At 38.8% G+C, this 23796-nt stretch overlaps 1 protein-coding gene across 1 annotated transcript in view; it reads right to left on the bottom strand.

The window, feature by feature from the left end:
* rims1b (regulating synaptic membrane exocytosis 1b) overlaps nt 1-23796 on the bottom strand; it is a 64276-nt gene that overhangs the window by 33656 nt on the left and 6824 nt on the right. Inside the window, exons 2-3 of the mRNA XM_055041687.1 lie at nt 10552-10765; nt 6957-6977 (exon numbers count right to left, since the gene is read on the bottom strand). Coding sequence (XP_054897662.1) covers nt 6957-6977; nt 10552-10765 — 235 coding nt within the window. The remainder of the gene's footprint in view (nt 1-6956; nt 6978-10551; nt 10766-23796) is intronic.

Genomic DNA, 23796 nt, shown 5'->3' with positions numbered 1-23796 from the left:
CCACTCCTTGACAGCCACTGAGATGCATTTAGCAGTCAGTTTAGCGTTTAGCCTTCAGTATGCCAAACCACATTCATCATGGCCTGATTGAATCCCAGTTGGCGCATGTCCAGACCAATCTAAAGCTAAATCAGCTGCTCGCGCTCCACACAGCTGTCAGGCTGCCGCCCAGCCTCACACTGCCACCTCTTTCCCCCCTCTGACTTTCCTCTTCAGCTGACGGCCAGCAGATTAGAAGTGACCAGTAATCCTTTCATTTTCTCACTATTATTCGGCTCATCATTAACTGAGAATACCCTGCTCGCAATCCTCAACTCTCTACTGTTGCGGTCGCTGACCTCTGGGGGTTGTCCTCACAAGAGAGCTCTTTCGTCTGCTTTTGTATCAGCTCTGTCTGACTGCCACAGCTGAGACATGCAGCAGATCATCAACCACTGCTTAAAGAACTCCGTCTCAAGTGTCAAGCCTCTTCTCCCTGGTACTTGATCTACAGTGATCTTGTCTGCATTGTGCACTTGAGCATCCTGCTGTGATTATTTCTCTGTGCGTAACTGTGCACTTCTAAAAGGCAAGTTTCTTTATTCACAGTAGAAGCTGGTAGGGGTTCTCTGCTGTTTTTGCTTAATCCCCTTTTCTCTTGTTTTGTGGGCAGACAGGAAGCTCAGGCTCTGCACTCTTTTGTTATTGTTAAAGATGAAGCTATATGGGGGCGTTTTGTTTGTTGTTTTGGCTTTGAAGACCCTTAGAGCTTCCTTGTGCTTTTTCTTTTTCTCCTGTTTATTTTTTGTTTTTGTTTTGTTTTTTTGCCTTAAGAGTAAAGCAAATACTTACATATATATATATATATATATATATATATATATATATATATATATATATATATATATATATATATATATAACACAATATGCATTTCAATATATATATATTTTCCCTCAAAACAAATTTTACTGTTAGTATATATATATATGTGTATATGTGTGTGTATATGTACAAATATATTTGTAAATATATTTAATGATTATAAGACTTGAAAACAAATAGAATAGTTGCTACTTTACCTATCAACCTGAATTTAATGCCATTGGGTTAAACAAAGCATTTTATATCGTCTGAATAACACCAGAGCTTGCCTCAGCTTCACTTAAACATGTTTCTCCAAATAATTGATAGAAAGAGCTGTTCTTCTGAGTTGTCTCCAAATATTTATTCAGCAAAGTCAACTCAGTTTTTAAGACAGATTTCAACCTATGGGTACTAAATCGTACCTCATTGGGAACCATAAATCCCAGTCTTCTTAAGACCAGTTAATTAACTAGACACAGGTAGTAAGCAACATTAACTCCAGCTCTCATTAGTGTGGAAGCTGTTACTGAAAGGCAAACACTTCGTTGGCTATTTGCAGCATCGGTGTTTGTTTTTGTTGTGCTGTTTTTTTAAATAAAGAAACAAGTCTGTATTTTTACCAAGGCTCTTTTGTTTTCATTTGAAGTGCTTCAACAGAAAGCTCGGCAGCTGCACCTTCATGTTAGAGCTGCTGTTTTATCCTTACAAAAATAAAACACCAGTTTTGCCTTCCAAAGAGTTCAGTAATTTATATGTTAGGTCCTTTTGAAGTCCCTCAGTTAAGGTAAGTAGGCTCCCACACTACAGAGATACACACAGGCAGTAGTTTTTAGAAGTGCTATCTGGATTAACTATGCTCCTATATTGTTAGATTACTCTCATATGTAATAGTGAAACTTTGTTCCTTTGAAAATTCATTTGGACTCAGAATTTCTCATGTACATGTCTTTTGGATGAGCAAAAATTTAATTTTATTTGCACATATATATATATGCCCATAAGCTGCAGGACTTTACTGTTTTAGGAAATTATCTCCACAACTCTGGGCTATTTTTGAAAACTTATTATAAATCATTTATTGGCAAAATGCTTCTAATAGCTTAGGGTTTATAGCTATAGCATGGAAAAACCTTAAACAATTGTTCAAGGTTTTTTTCTCCCTTTTTTCCCTTGCTTCCTTTTCTTGACTTTCTTTTTTCCCTTGTAATGTCATTCTGTCTCATCAGCATACAGGCAGGGTACACCAGTCTGATTTGACAAATGAAGACACCACACATCTGCCATTCAAACATCTATACTAAAAACAGACCCCCTTCCTCTCCCACCCACATGTTTCCTCTGTGCATCTGCTAACCAAATGGTGAAGTCGTGCATCGCTGCAGCAGTTCTGCTTACAGCAGTGAGATGCTTTCATTCAAGCTTCTAAACGAGTGAGCATCAGCTTTCCATAAAGTGCAAGAATGGATGGGCGTCATGAGGGTGATAGATCAGTGAGGAGGGGGCAGTCTGCTGCAGGGAACACCAGAATGCAGGGAACCCAGCATTCAACACACAACCAGACAGCTTGACATATGAGGCAGCGGCAGGCGTAAAGTGCCATCGTTCATGGCTGAGTGGTAAATCCTGAATGGTTGGAAGAAAGACGACCGCAAAAGACATAATGCACCATTTCTCTTAATAAGGCAGTAGATCAACTCTACAAGCAGGAAGCACAGAGAGGGTGGAGATCAGCTGAAAGCACAACAGCACATCTGTTGAGGCTGTAAATCCACAAGATCTTCATTTCGTTTTCACCGGCTGTAGAGACGACTTTTAGCCGTTTTTCACTGCTCTCGACATAAATGATAAACATTTAATGAGAGTCAAAAACATGACATGATAGAGTTTCACAAGCACAATTTAGAATTTCAAAGATGGTGGCAATAATGGACAAAAGTAGAGATAGCAGAGATTTTAGAATGACGCATGCTGCCTTGTCAACTACACTGATTTGTGAACAGTGCCAGAATGGTTTTTTTTTTTGGTCTTTTAGGAATAAAAAGTGTAACAACAAATAGGTAAATCTAAAATTCATAAATTTTATGGTGTACAACATAAAATATGCCAAAAATTGAAGGTTTTTTTCTTATTCATATTTTTTCTTATTTTTGAATTGGAGCTAAAAATGCAAATTACCCTTAAACTAATAATAGTTTAAAAATAACTTCCTTAATCAGAATATTTTTCTGACCTGACACAAAATGATTAACTGAATGATAGCAGAAAAAATATTATTTTACTTACTTTTTCATTCTGGCTGAGTAATTCAAAAAAGTGTTTTCAATTTATTTTTTGTGAACTCAGATAGCACAATTACCAGTGCAACATTACATATTAAGATGAAGTTCAAAATAATTCAAATCACAAGCAGATTTAGATTTAGAATAATTTTCTTTCAACAAGGAATTTTGTTTCTGAGCGGGCATCTCTTAAACTCTAAATGGGGACTTTACTTTTAATTATCACAATTAATTAGCATGTGCACTGTTTTGAAAAAATATAACAGCAGACGTGTATGTTTGGAGGGGCTACAGAAATAGAGACATGCAACAGAAGGATGCTAAATGGAGACATAAGTGGACAGGCTCCGTAGGAGTTTTATGGAGGCATCTGAGCTGGAGGAGAAGATAGAGCTGGAGTGTGAGCAGAGAAGGTTAGTCATCCAGTACTGACAAACATGACTAAGATTATGCAGTACACAGTGCAGTATAGGAAGTGCAGTGCAAGCTTTAAGCAGAAAGTAAGAAACATTTTCTGTGGATGTGTCTGAGTGCATCTTACTTTTACCGCACATAAACTTAATTAAAACTGACAAGATACTAAAATATGCAAACAAGCCTAAGATGCCTAAGGAAGAGCTAAAATGTAACTCGGTATGAAGTTTGATCATAAATAATAGTTCACATGACACAAAGATCTTCTTTTTTTACATCGGCACCAAATATGTGTTTAGCACCCCAGCATTTGTCTGCCCTCCACTGGGAGGCAGTGCTGCTCCTCCACACAGGAGATGGCTTGTCAGCAGTTAGTTTCCTTTCTGGGAGCCATCTGGAGCTGACATTAAACACACATAAACAATGAGCCTTTAGCAAGCAACAACACCAACACAAGCAGGGCAGTTGTTTCACAAAAAGGACTAAATAACAGACATCAGCTTCCTCACACAGTTTAGGGTTGCTCTAAGAATGAGGTGGCCATAAATATTACATCATTTATACTCACTGAATTATATAAGTTATTTCCTGTGGCCAAATGAATAACAAATGTTCTTTTTGGGGATTATAAAAGTACATCTTCTCTATTATTCTATAATTTTTTGCAGTATTTTTGCATACCTTTTGACAAATCCTTTGTCAAAAGGTATGCACATTTACACCATCGGCTTGTTGCCATTTTTTCTTCGTGCATATTTATTTATGTCAAACAGATTTGATCTTCAGATGAAATGTAGATGGCATATTGAAAAAGAGATCGATTTTATTTTCATGACCGTTAGCCGTTTTTGCTCACTACATATCAAATATTGCAGAGAATAACTTAGCAGTAGAAGTAAAAAGCTAAAGAAAGCATTATAAGAGCAAGGTGATTCAATAACACAAGGATTTTTTTTTCTGCATTGAAGGATAACAGCACTGAACATGATGGATCACATACTGTGGAAGATTGTGCTGCCACAGGCAGATATGCCCCTGAAGCAGTATCTCTTTGCACCGATGCAGTTTGCCAACATTTCCATGAGTCAATAAGTGTGAAAAAGTATTTGTTCCCTTTAGAGACCCGTGTTTTTCTTTTTCTATGCTCAACTACAGATCAAGAAACAAATTCTATCAGAGAAAGGTCACCTTAGACGATACAAAAAGCTGTTTTTAAATAATTTGATTTATTAAGAAGAAAAGGGAAAGTTCCTGTGATAAAGTAATTGCCCCTTTTGACAGAGATTTAAATAATAAAAATAACTGCTGCTATGATAGGACAAGACTGAAATGCAAATGCTATTTAAAACTGTTTTTTTTTTGTTTGTTTGTTTTTTTCTTAAACTCAAGTGCAGGTATCCATTACAGACAGACTAAACAGTTTGAAAAGATTTATTGAAATAAGTGTTGGTCTGGCAGGAGTCAGAATGGACCAGCATCCACAATGGAAAAGAGACATATGATCTTGCAGGAAGAGGAGATGAATAATTGGAGATGGAGTTAGTCCTACTGGAGTTTGTCCTACTGTTAAGGAGGGACGATGAAAATTCAAGGGAATTACGAGCATCCACAGAACATGAGTTTGTCTGTTTCAGGAGGAGTGGTGGAGAGTAATTGGTGGATATACAAGTGGGTGCGTGGCAGAAATCCAGAGAGATTCTAGATGGGCACGAGAGAAGTGACAAAGAGACAGACAATGGAGGATGTGGAGAGAGTTAAAAGAGCCGAAGAGATGATGGAGCGTGAAGGCTGGGAAGTCCAAAGAGAAGACATCAGGAGGAGACTGGACAGCGAGGAGGAAGATAACTTAGGTAAGAGTTGAGTCACAAAATATTTAACAAAGGTCTAGAAAAACCAGATTACCACAATTTAAAAAAAATACATTTGGCTTCTCCTTCAGAGAAACCGCTCTTCTAAATACTCTTTCCTAATTAGGTCAGATGTGTTCCAGTGGAGATCATGCCTGCATAAGAAAAGTAAAACTGACAACACAAAAAGCAGCCAGCTCCTGCACACACTATCAACATATTAGCTGCTCATGCTTGGAAATTCCCAGGTGCGGCTGAAATGAAATAATTCTCTGACGGTCCAAAATTCCTCCACAGTGATGTAAAAGATTTATTCCCAGTTATTCCAAATGCTTCATGGCATTATCACGTTAGTGGACAATTACTTTTCACAATGCCCAAGTTGGCTTGGATGACTTGATTATTAAATAATAATTTGGTGCATTTGTTATTACTTAGTTTGTCTGATAATAAAACCAGTTTGATATAAAACATGTGTAACCAAAATATGAGAAAAAGGACAAGAAACCTTGAACAGAAAAAAACTTTTCAACAATAATGAATATATTTTAGAATAAGCCCAACAATTTGTTTATATTGCAGCTGGAGCAAAAAAAATATTGCATCTTTAAATACTATGTTTTTGCAGTTTTTGTGGAAAAAATGCCATCTGTTGAAAGCTGGTGGTAATTTTTGCAGAACAAAAGGGAGAAAGCCAACCTGTCACTCATCAGGTAGAATACATGCTTGGAAACTGCAGCTCCAAGTAGGAGCTTTGTCCTCTAAGGCAGTGCTCAATCTTCTCAACCATTTTGCACAGCTGAATAGTTGCCACAAGAAATTAAAGAATTTCTTAAATATCTCTAAAAGAATTAAAGCAACACTCCAGGAATGATTTTGATGAGGGAATAATGTAAATGTAAAGCTAAAAAAAAATTATTTTATACAATACTGCCCCTTTAAATACTGAAATACTCACAATCTTTAGAGGCTGAGAAGAGCCCTGCTCTACAGGTAGCATTTGCTTTGCTTCCTTTGGCCTACTAGAGTAGGAATAGTAGTAACAAACTTGATGGATGGTCAAGTTGGACATGTTTTTTTGAAGAAAACTAAGAGGAACAAGTGAACTTGAACTCAGCCCGTGATAAGGCTGCTCTCATCTCAAACACAAAAACAGGGAAACGTGCACAGGCATCATTGTGTTTTCAGGAGAAAGCTTTGTGGGGGAAAATTTATTGTTACGGTATATTCATTGTACCGCACAGTGCCAATCACCCACATCTAATCTTTAAGATCCCCCCTCTCCCAGCACAGTCATGCCCACAGCCATGGGAAGAAGGGTCAGGAGACTGCTAATAGAGGGTCGAACGCTGAAGACAGCTTGTGTTATTCCTCATGCTTGGTCTGCTTCTTAGTGGAGTTTCAGTGTCTGAACTCATTCGCAGCTTTGGTAAACCATATGAGCCAAAAGAATTGACACTAACCCTGCATTTCACCTCTGAAACTGTGAATGAGCACAGACCTGAATGTGGGAGAGGGAACAATATCTGTGACCCATGCAAAAAATAATCTATTACCAAACAGTCCTTACCCTGTCCTTCACTATGAGACACTTTGCAAGGGGAGGAGACAAACAATGGACACAGGGTTAGTCATGAAGATTTAAAAAAATACTTTTGATCACATCAGCTGCGAGTTTCTAACCCAAAAAGTTGATGAAAAGTATGATAGACGCTCTGAGACAAAAACTCCGTCTGCTCAGTGGATTCAATAATCCATCAGTGGATTTATGCAAACACTGGCTTCATTCCAAACTGATAGCTTTCTCTCTTGGGTTTCATAAATTAATCTCCTTTTCTTTCTTTAAGATTGGAAATTACACACCAAGCAAAAGGTTACATGACACAATTTTTCATATTTCCAATGATGTTTCATGTTGTGAACACCTGAGAGGTCTTAGCTCCAGATCTGAAAGCAGCCAGTATCTTTTATTTAACCCTTAGAGGGCAAACACATCACATTTGTGGCGCAGAGAGAACACAAAAGAGATGCTAACCACTTTGTCCTCCTTTGTGGCATGCAGTCCAGGTAGCAGAGAGAATTAGGAAAAATGAAAAAAAGGATTGGAGAAAAGAGGAAAGGAAGACATGTTTTGATAGCAGAAACGATGCAAGAAGTAAAATGCAGAGGGAGGGGAATGAATGATGTGGATATTGTGAAAGAAAAAGTGGCAAAAGAAAGAAGGGAGACAGAGGATTTGGTGCAGAACTTGTTAGTTGCATTCTGCAGGATATTTAAACATATTTCATATTTAGTGAGTCTTAAGATGGTGGACACAACTTAATGTAAATGCTGCCACGGGTGCATGCATGAGCCAGCTTGGCATGATCCTAGCATGACATCAGGCTACACCTCCCCTGCAAAAGGTGGAAGGAACTCAGCTAATCAAAAGCCACATTCCTCCATGTTCGTTCTTTCTAGCCTTCTAAGCACATGCTAACTCTTTTAAATACTTTATATTTATCCAGTTATTTATACCACAGAAATTTTGTGTAGTACCTTGCTGTCGTTTTTAAACCACTACTTAAAATGTGTAAAACTAGAAACCTTAAAATAAATTCCTTCATTTTTTGTAGGGTAATTTCACACAGCGGAAATGTAGAGACAAAATTTAACTTTTCTATGTCTTGTTAATTACTGGGAACACGTAAACAAACATCCACTAGTATCACCAACAAATTTAGAGTATTTTAAGAATTTTAAAATATACTTTGTTGAGTAGACATGAGCATTAAATGAGTTATCAATGGCTTTCTATTGTGCTGAATTAATGACATGATATACAGCGATATCCCTGATTATCATCATAAATCATTGAACGGCAAGAATCACTTTTCTGCTTAACTTTCTTATACCTCAAGAAATTGTTATAATGTTAAAACAATTGGAACTGTGATAAAGAAGGCTGAACAAGGAACCACTAATTTCTGTGCCACAAACCACCAGTAAAAGCGATAAAGAAAATATCCAACGCTTACTGTAAGCTGAAGCGAAAATTAAAATCCTTGTGCTACAAAGTTATAATAATACCAGTCGACGGTGTATTCATGATAGCTGGCTGTTTTAAGATGTAAACCAAGAACAGTCACTTGACTGATCGCCCTTACATATTGGATGGTCCACCACAAATAAAATATTCCCCCTGCCACATTTAATTGTGCCTATGTAAGTTTTCATCCATGGATTCTGGTAGTATTCAAAAGTTTCATTCTAATGCATTCATTTTACTAGGTTTTAGTGCAGTGTGCAATGTTTTGCTTAATTTATTGTTCTGGTGTTTAACATGAATTAATTAACAAACAATAATAAGAAAGAACTGTGAAGACAGGCTTTTAAAGTAAGATTATACTAAAAATCACAAGCCTTGAACTAAAAAACAAGACCAGATTTTTTCAGCATATTAGACAAAGCACAAATTTCACCAAATTAGTTGATGGTATTTAGAAGATTTAGAAGATTCAATTATTGGACTGGGAGTACAAAAAACATTTGTTCTGTGATTCACAATTCACTGTGAGGGCAATCTGATTTGACTTTAATTTGTTATAGTTAATGATCATGTTAGTCTTTTCACTTCGACATTTCAACATGTCTTGCATTTAAAGAGAGATGAATGAATTCACCAGCTTGGAAACTATCTTTATCCAATAATCTGAGTGATATTTTCAGACCTAGGTATATGTGTTCCCAGTGTGAATCTAGTCCCAGCCGGGATGAGCGGACACTGAACAGATTGTCCACCAGCATGCTGAGGATGACGGGCCGAGAATCAGGTAAAGTAAGCAGAAGGAGTGTTCTCTCCTCGGTTGGAGGGGAGCCCAGAAAAGGCTTAGATGGAGGAGGGTTGGGTCCTAAAATAGCACAAAAATGTTTGGTTATTGGTTGGAAATCACACTGTTCCAATCTGGAGCAACCTTACCATTATTTTATTTTTTATAGCTAAGGGTTTTGCTCCTTCAATCTTTTCAAATATGACTATTGCTCGTCAGAGTCCTCATGTGTTGTGTTCATTAGTTATTGAATTAAATCCAGAAGATTATTAACAGATTTTAGCTTCATAGAGAAGGTGTAACTTTGAAGTTTTCACTTTAATAGATGAACTCTCTCAGATCATTTTCTTAATGTTGATTTACCACAACTCCGAAAGTCACATATTAGTGTGCAATTCAGACTTTGCAAAGCAAAACCTATATGTACACCAATCACGAATTTAATATCATAAATTTGGCCATAAAACAGATAAAATATAGCTCTAACAGGGAAACATTGCATACCTGTAGCTAGATAAAGAGGTTTATTTTAGGTTCAGCTATAAGAAATTCTACATCTGAATGTTTTGTGACAGACTACACACTGAAACAAAAAGTTAAACTGAGAGTATTCAAGTTGAGATGTCATATACATGCTTGCTAATGCGTTAGCAGTAGTTGTAGATAGATGGCTATGACATCATCAAAGTTTATCTCTGGTTAGGCACTCAAGAAAACAACTATTTCACTGTGTCAAAAGATTATTAAACTCCAGTAAATAATCTCCATTATTGGTCAAACGATGCCATTTATGAAAACGGTGGGTTGTAAATTGTGTTCAGTGTAGAGTAGTCCAGTTTAGTCTCAGACTAGTTCATTTGAACTAGTCTGCACCCATCAACAGACACAGTGTCTCTGTTTTTATGGTAACAGTCATATTCTGAAGAGATAAGAGTTGAGTGAAATGCAGCCTGAAGCTAGCTACTCTTGTTCTTTTCTGTGCTGTCCTGGAGATGTGGCTTGAGAAAAGCAACACTATCAAAGGCTGACATGCTTACTTTGACAAATACAGTGTCATCACAACACAAAAGCCAAAACTAGTGTGCTTTCATGTTCAAGGTGGTTCAGTTCATAATCATTCCACAACACTAAAACCCTCAATTTTATTTTAAAAGAAAGCTTTGAAAGGCATATGTCGGGAGTAAAGCCATTCTTTTTGGGACACTTTGGTTTCTTCAAAGTGTGCAAGGAAGCAAGAGGAGAAAGCATACAAACACAGCACAAAAGCAGAAGGACTAGCTGTATATTATCTGCAGCAGGGATGAGGTGAGTGTGTGAAGAAATAAAGAGGAGGAATTTAGAGTTAAAGATTCTTACATTGTTGGAGCGCAAAGATACCCGCCCCCCACAGCGAGCGCAGAATTTGGTCTGGCAGTATGAGCAGAGATGGCCACAACCATCAGCGAACTTGGTCTTGCGGCAAATGCCGCAGGTGGGAGCGTCGTCCTTCTGCTGCATTTGCTGACGTCGCGTCTCGACCCCGATGCGACGCACTTCCTGTTTGTAGCTCTCAAACTGCTGGTGCAGTGTCCTGTAAGAGAGGTTAGAAAGTCTAGCATAAGACATTGGTGTCAATTTTTAACACATACATGATCAACAAGTTTTTCCTTAATACCCTTAAACAAACCCCCGCATGAGGCAGAAGAACGTAACAAACGACATTAAATAAATAAAGCTCCTTAAAAAACTCCTTACACCCCTTGAACATTTTCTAATTTTGCTGCTTTGCAACCTCAAACTGTCATGTATTTTATGGACAACAACTCGGCATGAAAATGAGGCATGTCTTTTTTTTTATTATTATTTGAACAAAAGACCCAATTGAGTTGCAGTACCTTTTAAAATGTATTCCAAATTGATGGTAGAAGGTAAAGGTAATTTTATTCATATAGCACATTTTCAGCAACGAGGCAATACAAAGCGCTTTGCAGGAATTAAAAGGAAATACAAAAAAAAAAAAAAAAACCAAAGGAAAGAGCAAAAGAAGAAAAGGGATCTTGATCTAAAAAATGTAAACTAGGTATTCCTGTTCAAGGTTGCTAAGTGTCCCCTGGTGTAATTACATTTCTGGGTTGGAAGAACAGGAGTCTAAAATATAGACTAATAATGTTGATCCAAAGTACATTAACTAGATAAACTAGAGATTCCGATTCTTGTCTAATTCCTTGTCAGGGTTGGAAAAATAGGAGTCTAAAATGTAGTTGCTAAGGACATTTTTCTGGATTCTAAGTTTGTTCTAATGATGGTATTTGGAAAACTTGGTATGTTCTTAGGTGGTTCTTGGTATAAAAAGTTTGAGAACATTTTGGTCTAGCAATTTAGATTCCAGGTAAATACATTGAAGTTGAAAAGTCATAAAATCTAAAAAAGTTAAAGAGACATAAATGTTTTTTACAATTTGCTGTAAATTACAGGAACAGAGAACAATGTTACCAGCCATTAGAGCTGCACTTGAAAGGGTTGTTTAAAAAAAAAATTTTATTGTCATTAAAGAAAACTTGGCGCTTCTCTGTGGCTGTGAGCCTTTCATTCCACTTCCTGGCCAAATCAGGACAAGTGAAAACCCCCACGCTGCTGTTTTAACTATCAAAGAATAGTGCATTAGTGTGGGAAGCCTCTCACACAGGGATGCAGACAGGCTCTTTAACCACTGTGCCAGAGGAGTAAAAATCCATTCATTCACAAATTTGCTGCCAGTTTGTTCATCACCTGTTGAATCTACATTCTCCTTTTGTACTGATATACGTCTGTCAATATACTCGTAACACAGCTAGTTAGTTACAGCTTGTTAACCTGAGAAGTTTCAACAGTTACCTGGGTTTATTGAAAGCAGACATGTCGTTGAAGATACGAGCTTCAGCTGCTGGGTAGAAAATTGGCTGAAAACGTAACTCCGAGTGCGATGAAAGAAGGTTCTTTTTGCAGAGATAATTTAACAAATAAGGATCTTTCACCATGACCCATCCACATCCAAGTCGAGATGCTCTCAGATTAAGATGTAAAAGCAAAAAATAAAAATAAAAATCTGCATTTCTCAGTCTGCGCTCAAGAAAGTTGTCCACATAAAACCTCAATGCAATTCAAAAAGCGAGTCAAACTCCATGAATTAAAAAAAAAAAGTATTTTTGTAACGCTGTTACCCCATGGTCTGAGTCTGTTCAGCTGTCTGTAGCTTTAAGTGTTGCAGTAACAGACAGCTTCCATGCTCAGTTGGAACAGGGAGGTGACTGGCAGTCTGGGACTCGTCACGGCCAATCAGCTGGTATGTGGAAGAGGCTGGGACAGACCGCCTGTGATGTGAAATGTCCAATGAATACTTGAGACATCAGAGTCTCACCATAAAGTGATTTTATCCTTCATGTTATCTGAGGTCAGGTTCTGTCAAAAGCAGTTAATATGTCAGTCGCACCACATAATGCTTGTGGTGTCTTTCCTTTTGTGTAAACATACATTATGGTTCCAGAGGCTGAAGCTTCCGGGCAGCAGGAGGGAGACAAGAAGATATGCAAACAGTATTTTAAGAACCTTTCAGCCATTGTTACATTTGCAATGGAGAGTTACTTGTCTATGAAAACATTTAATATTTTGTTCTCAGCCGTTTCACGGGGCTGTGGTTTGGTTTTGACTGATTAAAAAGTTTCCTTGTCATTGTTTCTGTAGAGTTTTTCTCCAAGTCACTGTGTTTCTACATTTACTTTCCCCGGTGCTTCAGCTCTCCCTCAACTGTTCATCAGTCTGTAATTAGACTTATCTGTTCAGGATTACAGTAATCAACCTCGCTTACATAAATATACCTCATTTCAGTCAATCCCTTGTCAGGCCCTTGTGTTGAACATCATTTTATTCTGCCTTGCTTCCTGTTTGATTTCTTCACCCTCCATTCCTGGGCTCCAGCGGTTTGCAAGGTTTTTAATTCTTCTTACTTAGATCAACATTTAAAGTGATTATACCTGTTCTTGTCAGCATAATGTTGCACAGCAACCATCTATCATGATAACCACTATGAAGGTATCCTGTGGTTTTTAAAAGAGGGTATTATGTACTTTCCAGGCACATAGTGTCATTTTATACCACATTGAGGTAACTGTGTTACCGTCACTTGTTATGAAGCTGCTGTATATAACAAAAACAACTTAAAAAAAATTTGACTTTCCATCATAACTGCCTCTGATGCCTTGAAATTCTCTTTCTTTGACTCACCATTCAGCGCATCATTACAACTCATCATACTTTGCCTTTATACCATTTACAATCATTCTAAAGCGCGTTGTATTTTGTTGGATAAGCTCACCAGACTTGCAGTTCCACAAAGTGTTTGATAATTGCTGTTGCCACTAGGCTGGTGGAGCTAAGTGGAAGTGTCAGGAGGAGAGAGGTGATGTGAAAGCTCGACTGTGGACAAGAGCTCCAAGTAGAAACTTTGGGTAATTAGGCGCCAGTTAGGCACCCCGAATGGCGGCCAGATCTAAGTATTCCTCAAACATGTATGAAATAATCAAAGCACCACTCCAGGTTTGTTTTTGAAGAGGGAATAACATTTTAACATGACATAAAGCTCAGAAAAGTTGATGATTTTGCATAATGCCATCCTTTTAAAAAGTTACATTGTTCAACTTTTACATCATAACATTCCTGTTGTTTAAAGTCTGTTTCCTGAGATGGCAGAAAAATAACAAGAGAGATTGGAGTTTTTTCAACTGCATGGAGTAGAACCACATCCTCCATAACAAAACCATGACCTAAAACAAATCAGTATATCCACCAAGGACTGGTTGTAAACAGAATCAAAGCCCACAACTTGATCTCATCAGGGCAATCTGGATTGATTTGAAATCTGGACATGTAAGAAATTCCTCAAACATGTAACTGAAAGTAAACTGGTAGACTGGTAGACTGGGAGACGTCTACAAAAAATGCTTTACTAGAATTATGTAAGCCAAAGGCTATGACATTAGCTAGAAAGGGCTAAAATATCCTAAATGTTTGCTCATGTAATACATATGTCTCCTATTTTGTCACATTACTTAAAATAACTTGCCTTATTCGTTGGAGGTATTTAGCTGTGGCTCCTTTCCTTGTGGCCTCATCGAGGTTGCCATTTGCTTGTGGTATACCTAGGTACTTATAACTGTCCTCTATGTCTGCTATTGTTCCTTGTGGGAGTGAGACTCCTTCTGTGCGGATCACCTTCCCCCTCTTTGTGATCAGCCGACCACACTTCTCTAGTCCGAATGACATCCCAATGTCAGTGCTGTAGATCCTGGTGGTGTGGATCAGTGAGTCGATGTCTCGCTCACTCTTGGCACACAGCTTGATGTCATCCATGTAGAGGAGGTGACTGATGTTGGCCCCATTTTAGAGTCGGTATCCGTAGTCAGTCTTGTTGATAATTTGGCTGAGGGGGTTCAGGCCTATGCAGAACAGTAGCGGGGACAGAGCATCTCCTTGGTATATGCCACATTTGATGGACGCTTGTGCAAGTGGTTTGCAGTTGGCTTGAAGGGTGGTTTTCCACAGCCTCATCGAGTTTGCAATGAAGGCTCTCAGAATCCTGTTGATGTTATACATCTCTAGGCATTCAATGATCCAAGTATGCGGCATTGAGTCATAGGCTTTCTTGTAATCGATCCAAGCCATGCACAGGTTGGTGTGTCGGGTTTTGCAGTCTCGGGCAACTGTGCGAGGAGTTGGTGTTTGGCTCCTCTGCTATTTACACCGATACCTTTCTGTGCCATGCTCATGTGTTTATCCATGTGTTTGCTTATCTTGGCCGCTATGATGTATATATATATACAGAGGCCCTCATCCTGGCCGCCCAGGAAAAGGCCCTAAACACCAGAGCAATAGAGGCCCAGATCTACCACACCAGACAAGACCCAAGGTGTAGGTTGTGCAAGGAGGCCCCTGAGACAGTCCAGCACATCATAGCAGGGTGCAAGATACTGGCAGGGAAAGCGTACATGGAACGACATAACCAAGTGGCAGGCATAGTCTACAGAAACATCTGTGCAGAATATGGACTGGAAACCCCGAGATCAAAGTGGGAAACACCCCCAAAGGTGGTGGAGAACGCCAGAGCTAAGATCCTGTGGGACTTCCAGATCCAGACAGACAGAATGGTAATGGCGAACCAACCAGACATTGTCGTAGTGGATAAACAACAGAGGAAAGCCGTTGTGGTAGATGTAGCAATACCAAGTGATTGCAACATCAGGAAAAAGGAGCACGAGAAACTGGAGAAATACCAGGGCCTCAGGGAAGAACTGGAGAGGGCCTGGAAGGTGAAGACCACAGTGGTGCCTGTGGTCATCGGGGCCCTCGGGGCAGTAACCCCCAAACTGGAGCAATGGCTACAACAGATCCCAGGAACAACATCAGACATCTCAGTCCAGAAATGTGCAGTCCTTGGCACAGCCAAGATACTGCGCAGAACCCTCAAGCTCCCAGGCCTCTGGTAGAGGACCCGAGCTCAGAGGATAAGAACCACCCGCGGTGGGTGAGAAGGGAATAGTATATATATGTATGCTCTAATTTAACTCATAGATGATTAGTGTGGTTTGGAAAAACCCACAACTGTACCTCGGAATGAAAAACAACATGACACTGACACAGCAGCAACGTCATACACCTGACCTCTGACCCCCCGAGAACAGATGTATCCTGCCAATGGGAGGCCAGGGGGGTGAGCCAGGTCCGGGCGCCATGGGAACAGATGTCAGAAACACGGGGTGCATGGTCGGTTATCATGGCAACGCAGTGGCGTCAGGCACCACGTGTCGGTGGGTGTTAATGTGCCATATTTTCTGGCATTTCCACACATTCAGCAGAGATGCAGTGTTAAGGAGGCACAAGGCGGCTTGGGTATTAAAAATAAATCTGCAGTCCTCCTGGACAGTACATACTCTTCCCTAGTACATTTCAGTGTTTTTTAAGGGGGTGGGGGGATTTGTAGCAGCTCTCACAGACACACTTTAGCAAGAAAAGTGATAAATCACTTTGTAAGTAATATAGTTGCCCCAAATCCTGACCACACAAAAATTTGATTAGTTATAATCACTGTGGACACAGCTTTTTGTTTTGAACCAAAGCAGTTCCATTATGTAGCAAAATTCAGAATAACAGATGACGTGGGGCTCTGATTTTTGGACTAAATTCAGCTGCGAAGGTGAAACTTTCTTTTAAACGGCTTTTTTCGGCATCAGTGTCTTTTGGAGAATGCCTCGCACCTGGGATTTGATGGTTTTGACTCACAGACATTTGAGCAAGTCCTTCTCGAGTCATGACTTCATGTTGCTCAGTTCTGGGTTACAAAGATGTCCCATCAGGTAAGGACAAGCTTTTGGTGTTCACTCAGCTGTGTGTTTATTGATTACATGCCTGAGCCATCCGCCGCCCTGGGGGTCAGATGAAGTGACAGCACATGACAGTGTTTTAGTCATGTGCTGTCAATCCCTCCTTGATACATGCTAAACACCTGTCCCAACCCATTGGTGCAAATATAGCCTCTGTAAAACATTTCAATTAATTGCAATACAGGAAGAGACCAAACATCAGCATAACAGTACTGCAGGCAGCGTTGTGTTTACGTCCTTCAAGATTTATTCAGCTTTAGTTTTATTACACTTGAATCTATGAGATTATCAAACACATTTTATGATCTCAAATTTATTACCTCATTAAATATATATAACAATATTTTTCATGATAATTTCAGCTAAAGGGAAAAAAAACTATACTAATTTAAAATGGTAGAAATAGTTCATCTTTGAGCATGCTCAGACTGTCAACTAGTATAATCAATATTTATACAAAATAATTATAGGTGCACCCATTGATCGGACAAGATGTGGTCATGATGATGGAGACCTATGAAGAAGTCAGGATGCTGAAATCGTATCAAATGATGCTTTGGTTTTCTATGAGTTTAATGGTTGGCAGCAGTCTGTTTTGCTTTTTGTTGCTAGCACTTTTCTCTCCTACAGTATTACTCACTTTTCAGTTGAATGTCACATATTTATCTCACAGACTACAAATAAAAGTTGTCTTGTTGAACACAACTTGTGAAAACAATGAGTTGGCAAATGCATGCTGTTATTAAAGTGAAATGTAATATCCGTGTGTAACTTTGCTCTGGCTGTGCAGTGTATGTTGCCTGTGGGGGGAAGCCAAACATATGTAGAAAACCCACGCAATAGACTGACTAATGCCGCTACAGATCAGATGAACAAAGTGCTGCTGTACAGTGATGAAGGAGAATGTGAGCACAAATCTAGCATTGGCATGTGGCTGCAGTCTTAGGGGTGTGAAGTGAATAACGAACCAGCAGGGACACGGAGCCAGATGTTGGTTAGCCCAGCTGTGTCCCTGTCAACACTGGTGTGTACAGAGCAGCACACACACACGCATGCAAGCAAGCAACAATACAGTGACCTAAACCTTCATGCGTGTGTGTGTGTTTGTCCGACGAGGCATCATGCACTATTAAGCCTGACAGGCTGAAATACTGCCTCCCTCTTACGTCTTTGCCCTCTCTTGTTCTCGCCATCGTTTCCACCCCTGTCCCAACTGACTTCACCAGTCACTGGTGTTGAGTTGTTAATTAGCACCACTAATAATACACTGCCAAACGATGAGGAGGGAAGGCAGCTTGTGTGGCAGTACTATTTCTGTCTGATCAGCTGATTTTCAGCGATGCGCCGCAGAAGATTCTCAGTCAGAAGAGAAAACGTTCCAACACAACCAGTCTGGGAGTTTCAGATTGTGGTAAGACACAAATAACAAGCTTTCTGTTTTCTGATTTGTAGCAAACTTTCATTTTTCACAACTGTTAACATAATCTAAAACTTTTTAAACACAATTGCGTTGAAAATTTGAAAATGACATTGTGCAACATATCTATCAAAAACGGGTGTGCAGAAAGCCTTCCAAATTCTTTGTTTCACATGAATTGTATGAAGCAATCTTTGCATTCAAACTGTTGGGTAATCATAAATCTTTTGACTGGAAACGATCATCATTTACCTACCACATCCCAAAATACTCTTATTCCAGAGTCCTATTGTGTCTGTTGCTAAATATAATGACAAAGTTGGCAAGGTGGCAACACTGGTCCTCAAACCTGACAGGCTGATTTCTAACAACACAATGAATAAAGAGAAAGTTTTTAAAGATTTCCCACATAAACAGATGTTTGATCAAGTCTTTATTCCAAAATAATCAGTTTCAAAATCTACAAAAATGCCTTAAAATGTTGCAAGCCACATGAAGTCATAATATAAACATAATCCATAGTATTTTTAAAGAAAAGTTAATAGTGCTGAAAAATGGATATGAACCATGAACCAAACCCAGTAAGGTCTCAATGAAGCTGGTTCAGGTCTGACTTTACAAGTTGGGTAAATAATTACTGTTATTATTTATGTCTCCCAGGCACAACGAAGCTGTTGCAGTTCATCCTCCACTTATATGAAAACTATTATATACACACATAGAACAAAAAAGGACAAGTTTTCCACTTAACTGTCTGACATTAAATCAGATTAAACTTTTTTTGTTTTAGGTCAGGTAAAATTATCTATTTGTTAAATACTGGAGGTTTATGTCCATTTGACAGAACTGGGGTAATTGAGTCAGATTTTTAGGCTGCCTTCAAAGTATTTTTAATGTCCAGGTTACTTTTATTTAATCTGAGAAAGCAATAGATAAAGTTTCTGATAGTGTCTCAAGAGGCAGAGGTAAACCCAGATGTAGTGTCTTCACATCTGCTCTATATTTAGAAGCTGCTACTGATGTGTTATTAAAGATGTTAAAAAAGATGCAAATTGCCTGTATTAAAAACTCATAAACACCATCGGGTATGGAGTTCTGCGGGCAGAAAAGCTGGGTTTAGCAAATACCAGTCAAGAAAGAAACGGAACTTTTCAAGGAGTGCGGAGAACAAAACAAGTTTTCTGGATCAATACCCTGAACACTCTGGGAGACGCAAGAGTGAATGATGAAGAAAAAAATGTCTCCACCTGTGATGAAGCCAGATACCAAAAAAGACAAGACAAGTTGACACATGCTGGGTAATGGCAAGAAGAGGAGGGGTATGCTCCAGGAGGGAGGCAGAGCGATAAAACGGTATATAAGAGAGAAGAAAAAGCGCAGGGATCAGAAAAAGGGAAGGAAGAGGTAACAGACTAATTCCCATAAGTCTTTCTGTCTGACAAACTGCTGTCTGCAGGGAGAAGGTGAAAGAATAAGAAGAAAGCAAAGGATGAAATAAAGGAGCAGTGTCGGAAACGAGCGTGGGCCAGAGAGCAGCAGAGGAGAGAAGCCGATGCATCCGGAGCCTCTCTAAAAATACCACTGAAGGAGAGGAGTGGATGATGGAAAGAGGCTGGAGAGGATGGAAACAAGGAGAAAAAAACAGATCCATCCTTTCAGAAAACTGACTTCATGAAAGCAGGAGTGCATAGAGTTTTACCAGAAATTAAAATGTAAACTTGAGTACACTGTGAGACAGGAGAAAACCTTTTCAACTGCAACAAAGAAGTAATGAGCTAAGAAAAAAAAATCAGTGGATGGATGCTTAAGTTTGTTGTTTGTCTGCAGAAATATTCTCCATGACAGCTTGATCATATTTGTCTTTCTTCACTGTCAGGAGGCTATAAAACGGTACATCCCAGTGCTTGCAGAAAGACAGCGTCCAGATGGACAGTGTGAATTTATCTGTAGGGCAGCCATTTCTCAAACAATCTGGTCCATCCCTGGTGAATGGAAAGGCTTTGTTTCCCAGATGTCCTTTCATCCAGCATCCAGTCTGAACACTCACACCTCCTCAGACTGAAGGTGTTATGTAGACTCACTGGTTCAGTGCTCATCTTATGGGGATGAAAGAAGCTAATTTTGGAAAATGCATATTAATTTTACTGAAAAGAATCTAGATTTTACAAGAATAATTCACTTTTCTTAACTGTACAAATCCAGTCTTTTGCATCAATCAGATGCAACAGGGTTTTGTCACAACCACACATTAAAGCAATTTATTGTAACTCTATTCGCAAGTTTTTCAAAGCCTCTATCTGATAGGGTTTCTCAAAGGATTGTCCTGTATTTGTCTCCATGCATTTACTCATCAGCTCTTAGCATCCACCTGTCTCCAGCACTTTGTTGTAAGACCAAGTATTCAGGCAACCCGAACGGTTGCCCTGGGAGATTTAAGGATCCCTCAAACATGCATGAAAGAATCATAGCAGCACTTCAGGTATGTTTTTGATGAGGGAATAACATGTAATATGGTGTAATGCTCAGTAAAGGTCAACTTTACATATAAACTACTGCAGTGTTGCTAAATTTCCTGTCAAAGACCGTGACAATAACTGAGGTGTTTATCTTTTGGGGAGTGAAAATGAAGAGATCCTGTTAATAGAGCATAGATGCATAATGACGGAGATTTTCACTGCAGCAGCCGCTCCCTCAGACAGTGCTTGGCTGTTGATAACGCATTTATTGATGTTGTGATGTATATATGGAGCGAAGTGCTTTTTTGGCATGAGCCCTTCAGCTTATGAGTGTATCTCTCTCTTTTTTTTCTCTGCTCCTCTTACGTTAATGTTACCTTTCCTCTCCATTTATATCCCGTCTTACCCTCTTTCCATTTTTTTCCCTTCCCTTGATAACTTGTTCTTTCTCGTCAGTTGATCTATTTTCCATGCTTCTGTCCGGTTGTTTTTCTGCTTACAGTAAGAAGCACTAAAATATAGAAATCTATTGTATATATTGCAGCAATAACCTATTAAGTCTATAATCTACAACAGTCTGCTGAAAAATCTAAATATCCACAAAGAAATATGAATTGTTCAAAGTTGTATGGATGTTCTGTAAATTAAATGATGCCACCCTGTGTTAATTCATTTTAATTCCAGGTTGTGTGGTAATAAGACATAAAAAATGCCTGGGGAGATAATTACTTTCACAAAGTAATACAGAGCCGTGTAGTTTACTTAGAAAACAAAGCAAAGCTCATGTGAAATTTATTTTATTGGGAAAACAATTTAAAAGAATCCAAGAAACCCAAAACAAAACCAGATATAGGGAGTGTTTGTACAGTAGATGTGTGTATGTGTTTTTATTTCATTTATTTATGTTTTTTTCAGAATTGCTTGCTGGGAACGGCGACCCAAAAAATAAAATCTGCAGCTTGTTTATTCTTCTGATGCAATTTTTTTTATTCCATTCATTGTCTTTATAACGTGTGAAAACTGAGTTATACTGACAGCAAGCTAAGAAAAATCTTGCAAAAATGCCTGCAGACTAAAAGATCCCAGCTGGCCTTTTTATGACCACAATAACACTGTTAAATAATGAAGTATAAAATCTGAAGCCTTCCTTTGAAATTTTAATTGTGTTTTGGCATCAGGTCAGTGGAGCTGGAATTCCCCCTTTCAACGCCTTTTTTTATTTACATTTATCTTCCAGTGAGATGCTGCAGAACACGACCAGCTCCTTTGGTGCCATCAGTAAAACAATGCAAAACTTATTTAACTAAAAAAAATGCATTTGTCGCTTCCAGCAGCAATAAAAAAAAAAAGCCCTTGTGTTTGCAAATGCCAGGCAGACCTTCATAATATAATTTTACAGTTTCCTCTCAGTGCTAACACAGACTGACGTTGGAGGGGAAAACAGATGTAAAGAGCCTGGCGAGCCTAAGCACAAGGCACTAGCATTAAACTTTCATGATGGGGAGGTCTGGGAGCTTTAAAAAGGTTACTCCCACCTTGCCAGACACTATGAAATGCCACGTCTTTCTGTCGTCTGTCAGGGTTAGAGGTCATACTTGCTTAATGTCACGTTTTGTTCTCCTAACCACTGTAGCTGCTGATTAACCAGATCTTGAGCAAGCGCAGCTGAATCAACACAAAAACACACGACTGTTTCCCAAATGAATTCATGATATGATACCACTGTAAGGAGATATTCTGAGGATCACCTGTTTAAATATAATCTCATTCCTGTTGTTTTTATTTATGGCATTTCATTGGTGCAAAGCTTGACTGACACAAATAGAAATCCACCCAATTTCCCCCAAAGACTGAATTCCATTGTTTGTCCCCAGACAGATGCAACAGGCAGAACATAAAAATACAAACATTTAACAAAACAGAGAAGTCTCAAGTTAAAACACGTGATAATAAAAAGGTTCCCCTATTCCTAGTTGGTGGTTTAAAAAGAAACAAGTTTATATGCAGCACCTCATTGAGTTTTTGTAAGAGAATTAAAACTTAGTACAATTTACATCTAGTCAATACTTTGTAGCACCACCTTTCTCTGCATAATAGGCTGTAAATCGTTTGGATTACATACACCTCCACCAGTTTTGAACAACAATTGCAGGTGAGCTCAGATGAATCGAATTGCAGAATTCACTCATCAACATGTGAGTCAGTGCTGCAGAGGCCTGATAATGAGAATTCATTTGAATTCAGGTGAGATTCATGTAAAAGTTGCAAGATAGTGACTTTCAAGGAATGGATTTGGGCACGCCTGGTCTAGAGCCCATTCCTTTCTACAAAATAACTCAAACTGCAGCTCAATTTTCAGGTCACGTGTTAGATTTTTAATTTGATTTACATCTGGACTGTTCCTGAGCCATTGTGGCACATTAATATGTTTTGATCTAAACAATTTCATTGCAACTCTGAGTGTATATTTTTGGTCATTGTCCTGCAGGAACATGAACCTCTCTCAGTTCTTAGTCTCAAGTCTTCTGTAATCTCTAGCAGGTTTTCTTCCAAAATTACTCTTAATTCAGCCCAATCTGACTTTTACATTTTTAGTCGCAAAACAATTTGAAAACCATAATTTTACAGCCACATTACTAACATGCATTACTTTGTGCTTCACGTGAAATCCCAATAAAACATATGGGTGTTTGTGGTTATGACAAAGTGTGAAAAAAGTCAAACAGTATGAAAACTGTGTGAATACAGAAAGGCCCTGCAGAGTCTCTATTTACGGAGAAAGTTTTTGAGGTGTTGGAAGACTCATACTCTCTACAGCTGTTTCAGTTGTCAGTGCATCAACCAACAGCACAGCATGCTCACCTCCAGCTTGTTATACAGCACAAAAAACAGCAAAGCAATCTGCCATAGTTTGTGCCAGACACTTCATCTGAAACACAGAGGCTCAGTTAGATATTTGAAATAAACAGTGTGTATTTTATTGTTATGATACGAAATTTCAGAAAATACACAAGCTTCATTTGTCTGAATGGGTACGTGTAGCAGGATTGAATGTTCACAAGATAACTCAGTCTGTGATGTATCTGACTTAAATTCAGTTTGGGGTCAATACTGAAACAGGTTAACAGAAAGGGAGAACAGAAAAGATCCAGATCATCAACAGCAGCCTCTGAAATGAATACCTAAATATTTCAGGAACTGCTTCCATGTGAGCGCTATTTTCAGCACTAATCCATAATTCAACATTTGCATTTTTTTCTATGAAAAAAAAAAACTCTTAAGTCTGCTATAAAGTTCTTTCTTACATTTTCTAAAACGCTAGCGTCATACATCCGGG

Source organism: Poeciliopsis prolifica, unplaced genomic scaffold (genome assembly GCF_027474105.1).
Source record: "Poeciliopsis prolifica strain line A6 unplaced genomic scaffold, Auburn_PproV2 SCAFFOLD016, whole genome shotgun sequence".
Taxonomy (NCBI): domain Eukaryota; kingdom Metazoa; phylum Chordata; class Actinopteri; order Cyprinodontiformes; family Poeciliidae; genus Poeciliopsis; species Poeciliopsis prolifica.
This window is presented reverse-complemented; position numbering and strand designations above follow the sequence as displayed.